Source organism: Camelus dromedarius, chromosome 6 (genome assembly GCF_036321535.1).
Source record: "Camelus dromedarius isolate mCamDro1 chromosome 6, mCamDro1.pat, whole genome shotgun sequence".
Lineage (NCBI taxonomy): Eukaryota > Metazoa > Chordata > Mammalia > Artiodactyla > Camelidae > Camelus > Camelus dromedarius.
In genome coordinates this window covers 75,002,870-75,011,971 of record NC_087441.1, presented here as the reverse complement: position 1 = coordinate 75,011,971, position 9,102 = coordinate 75,002,870, and the positions used below count along the sequence as shown (strand labels likewise).

The 9,102-nt window shown below is 37.3% G+C and overlaps 1 protein-coding gene across 1 annotated transcript in view; it reads left to right on the top strand.

Annotated features, from left to right (window-relative positions):
• Positions 1 to 2,996: 2,996 nt before the first annotated feature.
• COL9A1 (collagen type IX alpha 1 chain) overlaps positions 2,997 to 9,102 on the top strand; it is an 80,389-nt gene continuing 74,283 nt past the window's right edge. The window contains exons 1-2 of the mRNA XM_031455939.2: positions 2,997 to 3,190; positions 5,421 to 5,817. Of these exons, the coding sequence (XP_031311799.2) occupies positions 5,476 to 5,817 (342 nt within the window). The 5' untranslated portion in view covers positions 2,997 to 3,190; positions 5,421 to 5,475. The remainder of the gene's footprint in view (positions 3,191 to 5,420; positions 5,818 to 9,102) is intronic.

Genomic DNA, 9,102 nt, shown 5'->3' with positions numbered 1-9,102 from the left:
TCTAAAGGAGCAAATTCCAAACTTCCCCAATGGGAACATTTTCCCATCGCAAATGATTAAAGCAACTTTGTGCCTTACCTCCCTTTCAGGACGGGTTGAAGATAAATAAATTATAATCATAGAGTCACAGAGCTAACACCAAATATACTACTTGGAAGTAAGCTGTTTAGTGTAATATTGTGCTTCAAAGGTTGCTCAGCTCTTATCATCATTGGTATGTCCCCGCAGTCCCTGTGGGGGCTGAGGTGGGATGACATGCTATCTCTTTTGCAGGGTTCCCTGTCAATTCAAATTCAAATGGTGAAAATGAACTCTGTCCAAAAGTCAGGATTGGCCAAGATGATTTACCAGGCGAGTAGCAGTGTATCATACTGACAATGCATGCTTTCCGAAAAACTACCTGATACAGTCTTTTATTTGGGAGGGTTGTGGAAAGGAATGAAACCAATCTCATTTTAGCCTTTCCATTCTGTGTTTCCTTTCTGTAGGGTTTGACTTGATTTCTCAGTTCCAGATAGATAAAGCAGCTTCCAGAAGAGCTATCCAGAGGGTAGTGGGATCAACTTCATTACAAGTGGCTTACAAATTGGGGAACAATGTAGACTTCAGAATTCCAACCAGGTAGTGTAAAAAAATCCTTTATCTAATTACCTGCTACAAATGTCATTTAAAAAATGAAAATCTATCTGATGTGAGGGTGTCTTCTCAGGCTCCACTCCATGTTCCTTGGATCCTGATTTTATTTAAAGATGAAGGAATTTATTTACCTACCTATCTTTAGTGCCTGAGTATGTGAATGCTCTTCATGTTTTCAGTGTGTAATTTACTTTCCATTCCAGGAAAAAAAAATCACTGAGACTATTATACATTGATTCAGGACATGTTCTTATTACTTTGCTCTCTGTTTTTCTATAATTTGTCTGGCTTGACTGAAAGGACCCTCTGTGAAGAGTGCCAGAGGTTAAACATAAATTTAACTAGAAACCACCAGGTGGCTAGCAGACTCACAATGGTGCTGTTCAAGCGTCCTGGTGCTGAAATAGAACCATGCATCCAGTGCTTGGCTCCTGGGCAGGGACCAAACAAAAGTGAAACTAGAATGATGATAACAGATACAATGGTGGTGATAATACTTTTAAAAACCCTACATCTCCTTCTCTGGAACTAAGCCTTTTCTTCTTTAAATTATTTATAACTGAGATGATGTAGTGCATGTGCAATGACTGAGTCATGCCACTGTTATGAATGAGCTTCAGGGCTTTCGGTTTTATATCACCTAAATACCTTAAATGTGACGGTGATAATTATTACGGTATGTTTTAGGGCACTGTAAAAAATTGAATTAAGATTCCTTTGGTATATGGACAAGAAAATTAGGGCTTTGATAGAAATTAAGGTGTACAGGTAAATAATAATTAGAGCAGTAAAAGAATACCATAGAAACTCTAAATGTTTATAATAATAAAAATTTTGGTCAGATTAGAATATTCTGATATAGTGCCAGATTGAAGATAGAAATTCGTGTTTTGAGCACATATTTTATAAAACAACAATAGTGCACTGTATAAGCTCTTTTTATAGATTTACTAATTTACATCAAATTGCATTCTCATTATAATTTTGTGGTGGGGACATTATTATTCATATTTTTTGGAAGAGGGAACTGAGGCTAGGAAGTTTAAGTTACTCGCATAAGGTCCCAGGGTTAGGAGGTGCTGGGAGGATTGAAATCCAGGCAGAATTATTTCAGAGGCTGTGTTTCTAACCACGATCCCACACCAACCCTGGAAACCAGTCATATTTGGGAAGACTAAAGGCATGATAACAGCCACTGACTTTTTTTTTTGCTTGTATTTTCTTTCTGTGTAGAGAAATGTTATATGTATTCTTAAATAAGCTTTAGAATATTTGGCTTTTTTTTCTTTTTAATTTTTTTAAATTTAAAAAAATTTTTTATGATGTGTTATATTTAATGAAAATTGAAACAAAAATAAAAAATTTATTAAAACAAAACTAAAGAATGAAGGTTTAAGCATATCTTCCTTTCTTCTAATGGATCTCACAGGATTAGTTAAATCAGAGGTGTAAAAAGGCAATGTATTTTATTTTGAATCACACACATATGAATCCAAATTACTTAGATGCATAATTATTTTGTGTGTATATGATGTGTAACATATAATGAATATTGTATGTGGAACTGCTGCAATTTCCTATTCATTTTTTAAAAATTTAATTTAATTTTATTATTATTATTATTATTATTATTATTATTATTATTTTACTGAAACACAGTCAATTATAATGTGTCAATTTCTGGTGTACGGAACAGTGTCCTAGTCATGCATGTACATACATACATTCATCATCATTTTTTTTCATTAATAAGAAATCGAACATAGTTCCCTGTGCTATACAGAAGAAACTTTTTAAAATCTATTTTTATATATAGTGACTAATATTTGTAAATCTCAGACTCCCAGATTTATCCCTTCCCATCCCCTTTCTCCAGTAACCATAATATTATGGCTTTTCTTTCTTTAATAAAATAATTAAACATGACAGGAGACTCTCAGTGCTGACTTAATTTTCTCTTCTATAATTTAAGGTAAAGTCTGGACTGTCATTAACTCTAAGTTCAGTGATTGATAAACTCGAGGCCACACACGCACGCAGCCTTTCTGTTCATCTTTGTTGTTGTTCTTCTCTACATGCTTAGAGCTACCATGAAATATTTTTCACAGGCTACAACCAATGTCCCATATTGTCTGTCTCCTTGACTCCCTGCCTCCACAAAAACTAAAAGCTCTTGTTTTACTGGCAAGACTTCTTAAGATATGAAGGAAGAAGGAGGGAGGAAGTAGAAGAGAGAAGGAGAAATAAAAACTGGGGGAGGTAAGCCCAAGGGCTGAGATAGATAGAGTCCCATGGCAAGTTACTTAGACTCTTTGATTCAGTTAACTTCAGTTTAAAATTAGGAATAATAATGATGCCACTGGGTTGCCATGAAGAGTAAATATTAACAAATGGACAAGGCTTGAATGGAGCCTGGTACACAGTGGTGTTAGTGACGTGTTTACTGTACGTCGTGGAGAGGACTAGAGGAGAGACAAGATGCAGATGGGGGCCTTTGCTCCTCAGTAGATTCTTCCCTTTCAAGCTGCCTTTCAAATCTACTCATTCAAGAAAGGTAGGTACTGGAATTGCTCTCAAACAATGCATTTAGCAGGCTGTCTTGGTTTTTAAGGGAATTTCTGTGCTAGAGAATATAAGATGCAAGGGAGTAAAAAGAAACTATTAGCAGAATCTTCATGGGAGGGAGAGGACAGAGCTAATGTGACAGAGCCACAATTTATCCTCATTTATCTTTTCAATTTTTAAAAAATATTAGGTGCCACATAATTTTGATGCTTTTTATTCTACATTTTCAACTCATCCTTCAAACATGTTGTGCCTGTTTGCCTTAACAAATATAATCCTTAGCTTTTCTTTGGGTTAAGGTCATAAACAAATATTTCAAGGTCCAAAGACTTCTTATCTTTTATTCAAACCCTATGGTTCTTCTTTTAAGTTATTCTGTGCAGACTGTAACATAACGAAATAAATCATTTATACATTCAGCTTCTTTTAAATTATGTATGCTGTCAAGTTTACTTAGCGATATGCGGAGCATATTTGCAAGAACAGATTCTCAGGTGTTCAGAAAAGACAATGGGACTGACTGTTCTGTAAATTAGACTTGTGAGGGCTTTTAACTGGTCTTAGGTATATACAAATACATATATATATTTTTTACTAAGTTGAACACTGGAAGGAATTTTCTCTTCTCATCATGTTTCTCCTCTTACCTCTTACTGCGTTTGCCTAGTTTGAAAGCTTAACAGCATGGCGATCTTGATTATATTTGTATACACACACAAACAATTGCTTCCATATATATGGAGAAAGAGAGAGATGGATATTCTTGACGGAACAATGGGTCTATAAATGAATTGCTCTTCTAACAGCCCCAACCACTTCCTGTTTTTAAAAAGGTTTTAGCATTACATGGCCAAGTCAGAAGTAAATGAAGACATTTTGTCACATCCTACCTTCAGCATAATCTCTTTGCTCATTTAGCAGGGAAATTGGATGAAGCACACATTGGGAGAGGTCCTGCAGTTAACCTTACAATGTCTTGGAAAGGACTCATGAGAGGAAGTTACTGTGACTTTTAGAATCAAAACAAAGTAGACTTGTTTTTTCTAGGGAATGATGAAATTCTACAGCCTTGCTCAGCACATCTTTAAACAAATGTATAGGTGACACAGGTGTGTTTTTTTTTAAAGCATAGAAAATTAATGCTTTAAGGAAGAGGAGACAAAACATTAGGATTTATCTTCCTTTTTGGAAACCCTCACACCTCAGCAATAACTATCTTGGACCCCCTCCCCAAAATTCTTTAAGTATGTGGTTAAATTCAGGTCAGTAATTAAAAAGAATACTCAAAAGAACATATCTGTAATTTAAATGGATACTTGCCAAATTTTGCCATTGAATAAAACTTTCAAAACTTATTTCCTAGCTCCCAATTAATTGAGATTGGTTAAATGAGATATATAAACTTCCATAAGGTTTTATAATTACACAGCAGGCAGTGTCTTATATTGTCATTAACAAACTTTAGCTTCTTTTCCAGAAGTTTTTTTGGAATAGGTTTATTCTGAAAAACCTAAAGTCAAAGGAAATATGACAAACAGAAGCTATAGTAAAAACAAATATCAAAATAGATATGTTAGCATAATTCTGGGAAAATAGGATAGTAAATAGCTCTTGTATGTTTCTTTTCTTCAGCTCCAAACTAAACGTTTTTAAATGTACGTATTAAAACCTCCAGTGCAGTTGACAGACTTGGGGAGGGGGCAAATCCAAGCAATTATGGAAATAACAGATAATCCTAACATGTTATGTTAAAATAAAAATTTAAAAAGCCACTTTAATTAAAGGGTCTCAAAAACTAGTAGAGCTGATCTGAATTCCAAATGATCTCGTCTTTCAGTTGTGGAAGACTGTTGCCAAGAACTTTGCAAGAATGTGTCTGTTGGCGGAATACATTTTTCTTGGGTGGAATTGCTGAACAGTAGCCCTTTGGGTAGCATAAATAGTAATACTGTTGGGATTATGTGGCATTTGGGAACCCTTCTTACCCATGAGGGAGGTTTTTCTGCAACGTGTATTTTAAGATGGAGCATTAACGTACATGAATGATTGAACTTCTGTGAAGGTTTATGAACAGTCATGAAAGAACAAATAGTACATGGTTTTCCACACTGTAGCCTTTCTGTAGATCCAGCAGCTAAAATAGCATAATTAGGAAACATGGTAATACACCTGGGTACAGAAAACAAGATTTATATTTACTGTCTTAACGTTTTACTCAGGCATTTGTATCCCAGTGGGCTGCCTGAAGAATACTCCTTTCTCACTACTTTCCGGATGACCGGAAGCACGCTCAAAAAGCACTGGAGCATTTGGCAGATTCAGGATTCCTCGGGGAAGGAGCAAGTTGGTGTGAAGATTAATGGCCAGACCAAATCTGTCTCATTTTCATACAAGGGACTGGATGGCAGTCTCCAAACTGCAGCCTTTTCGAATTTGCCCTCCTTGTTCGACTCCCAGTGGCATAAGATCATGATTGGCGTGGAAAGGAGCAGTGCTACGCTCTTTGTTGACTGTAACAGAATCGAATCCTTACCGATAAAGCCAAGGGGCAAAATCGATGTCAATGGTTTTGCTGTGCTGGGAAAACTTGTGGATAATCCTCAAGTCTCTGTTCCGGTAAGTGTACAGTCATACACGATGGCAGATTAAAACAAAACCAGGCTGGTAAAAATGAGAACCTCAGACATCTTTGATCATCCTCTAAATGTCTTAATGAATAGTTACTCACTTTTAAAAAGTCATTCGATTCAAGCAGTTTTTCAAAATGCCTTTAGTACCTCCACTGAGCATACCGTGCACTGGATGGATTGGAGAATCAGAGCAAGTTGAGTAGATGACTCCTGGTATAGAGGTGCGTACTGTCTACTTGGAAGGTGCCACATGCCCAGAATCCTTCTGAGGCCACTGGAAAGAAACTCATACTGGTGTGGTACCTACTGTGTTTATATAACCTATGGGAATATTCAAAGTAAGGTTGAGATGAATGGTGGATTCAGTGAGTCAAGAATTCCATGCTTCTTGGTAGCAATGAACCTTGAAATGGAAGGATCTGAATTGGTAAAAGAAGTGGGGAAGTGTCTTCTAGAGGAGAGAAAGAGCATGAAAGGAAAAAGAGGTAGAAAATAAGATCTGGAGACTGGCTGGTTTGGATGAATCGTGTATGTGAACATGTGAGTGAGCGTGTGTGTGAGGGGGTGGTGCGGGGGTGAGGGCTGCTAACTGCACAGTGTGGGAGAGGAGTTAGGAAGTTGTATGGCATCTGACGAGCAAGAATGAAGGTTATGCAGACAGCACAATGTTTATTTATTTATAAGTAGGTCTTGCATGACATAGGAAAAGATTTTAGAGATCTGTTCATGACTTTGCTGTAGACACCCATGGATATAAAGATAAGGAATTATACAACGGCACATTAATTGTGCCAACTACTACCATATAGTTCTATTATTCTGAACTGTTAAACTTTTGCTGAACTATCCCTTAAAAGGATATTTTATAATATTGTGACAGGAATTTAAAAAATATGTCTTAGAGAGCTAGTGATATTTTGGAAAAAAACTAAAGAATTTAGAGCTCTAGTAAATAAACAATTTATGCCCTCCCACCCTTTTCTTTCTCTCTCTCCATTCTCTCTCGTATGGAGCTGTTAAATTCTAGTCACAAAACTCATATCCTGGAGTGCGGCAGGGGTGACGATTTCGAAAAGTTCCTGTGCAGTTGTCCAAAGAAAGAAAGGTTATCGGGCATCTCAGTAATGGAGTTGTTCAAATGACTCCTTTTCAAGGGAAGAATTGTGATTAGTGTGAAGGGTAGTGTGAAATTTCTATATTCTGTGATGGACAGGAGGCGATTTGTAATTGTCACATTACTGCTCTGGCGTGTAGACACTTGAGAAAGTATTTCTCCAACTAATGAGTTATTGCACCTCAAGTGCTGGGTTAGAAAGCCAATGGGACCACTGTTGGTCCATCTTGAAATTTTGTGCAGCAAGGCCTTTGCAATGGCACTGGAATGGTTTTCAGGTAACACTGGACTTCTGCCATATCTGTGTCATCTCTGGACCATGCATGAGGGGAAGTTACTTTAGGGAACCTCCTCACTGTGATGACTATCAATCAAGTATGTGTATAACTGAGTTATTAATTCATTGTTCCTGAGAAACATTTCGAGGCAGTATAATTCTGAATTCTGCATGCTAGGATGCTATTAAATTGTCTGATTGCCAGAGCGGTAAAGTCTCAATATGACTCCATTATATTATAGTCCATCCAATAATATTATGGAGGATTGTAGGTTTTCTGCCAAGTGAGTCTCACATCACAGTGGAGATCAGTTAAGACCCATTGTCTTCTATTTTATTCTGCCATGGGCAGGAAGGCAACAAGGAACCTGGCAGGTACCTTTTTGCTTTTGGTCCACCAAGGAGTTTTCCAAAGTCAACACGCTGTCCATGTGGGAAGTATCTGAAACAGGCATGACCAGTTTTTTCCTACACACTGAATTCTGATTCCACCACAAGGAAACATGAAAGAGAATTGAGTCTAAACGCTCATTAATGTTCCATATTTGATGATGTGGTGCTGGTCGTGGTAGTGATAATAACTATAACAGGTCAAGGTTTCAAGCTACAAAAATCCTACTTACATCCAAGGACAGTGATAATGTCAAACTCCAACTTGTCACCAGAATGTGTTCTTCAATTTTTACCCTGTATAAGACAAAGAAGTAGAAAACTCTATGTAATAAATCCCATTTATGCTTTTTAGCACCTTAATAGCCTTAATACACCAATTTAAAGTTGTAAAAAATGCTTTTATTCCCATTAACTTATTTTATGCTTGCCACAATTTCATAAGACAGCAAGCACAGACAGGATTACCTCCGTTTTTCAGTTGAAGAAGTGACCTCATCTAGGTTTCTTGGCTCATAAAAACAGTGTCAGGCTAAAAAAAAAATAAAAAAAAAAAAAAAAAGAAAAGAAAAAATGGAAAAAAATCTAATCTACCTTCTTTTTTCTGTGCCAACTAACTTTCCTTTGAAAAAAAGAAAAATATGTGGAACCACATATCTTTTCATCTAAGGCATCATGTGATTCTCATTTTGGCAAGTATTTGTGGTTTGCATAGATTTTCCAGAATTTACTTTGCAGGACCAATAAAATAAATGTTTCGGCTTGTTTTTAAAGAAGGAAGATTGTACAGTATAAAACATGTCCTCAGACAGTAGTCTTACTTGTTTATTCATTTAGTGAGCTTTCATTTGTGCCTAGACACTGGGCATAGGGAGTTAAACAAGTCACAGACCATGTCTTCCCCAGTTCAGGCTGGGAGGGGAAGCGCTGCAACAATGATGATATAACACGATCAGGACCAGGAGAGTGGACAGACGCATGGGAAAAGGCTCTTCACCCAGATCAGGGCAGGGAGGCATCGGGGTGGAGTTCAAGGATGTTTCCTAAGGGGTAGGGTGTCTGAGAGGAACCCTGGGTGGGGGGACAGTTACCCAGGAGAAGATAAAGTCCAGTGTTCTAGGACAACGGACCTTCATGTGGGAATTTCCATGTTTATGAATTTTTCCCTTTCTCAAGCTCTATTAGTTTTTCCAAACTGCTCCTCCTTTTTCCAGACTAAGAAGAGTCAAGTACTCATACAATTTCCTAGACAAACCCAACAGCCCGTGAGTGGTACCTAGGCCCTTGTTTGTATTTTATGGTCTATGATCTTCTCGCTTTGGCTGAAGCTTGAAGTTGCTGCAGTTATGAAGTTGAGCAGTGACTACTTGTCCCTTGGAAGACTTACAGAGCGATGGAGAGTAGTATCTGTGTCTTCTGAGCAGGAGACGACGTACACTGAGAGGGCAATTTTCTCTTCATTCAGAGTCAGCAAATATCCAGTATTCCTG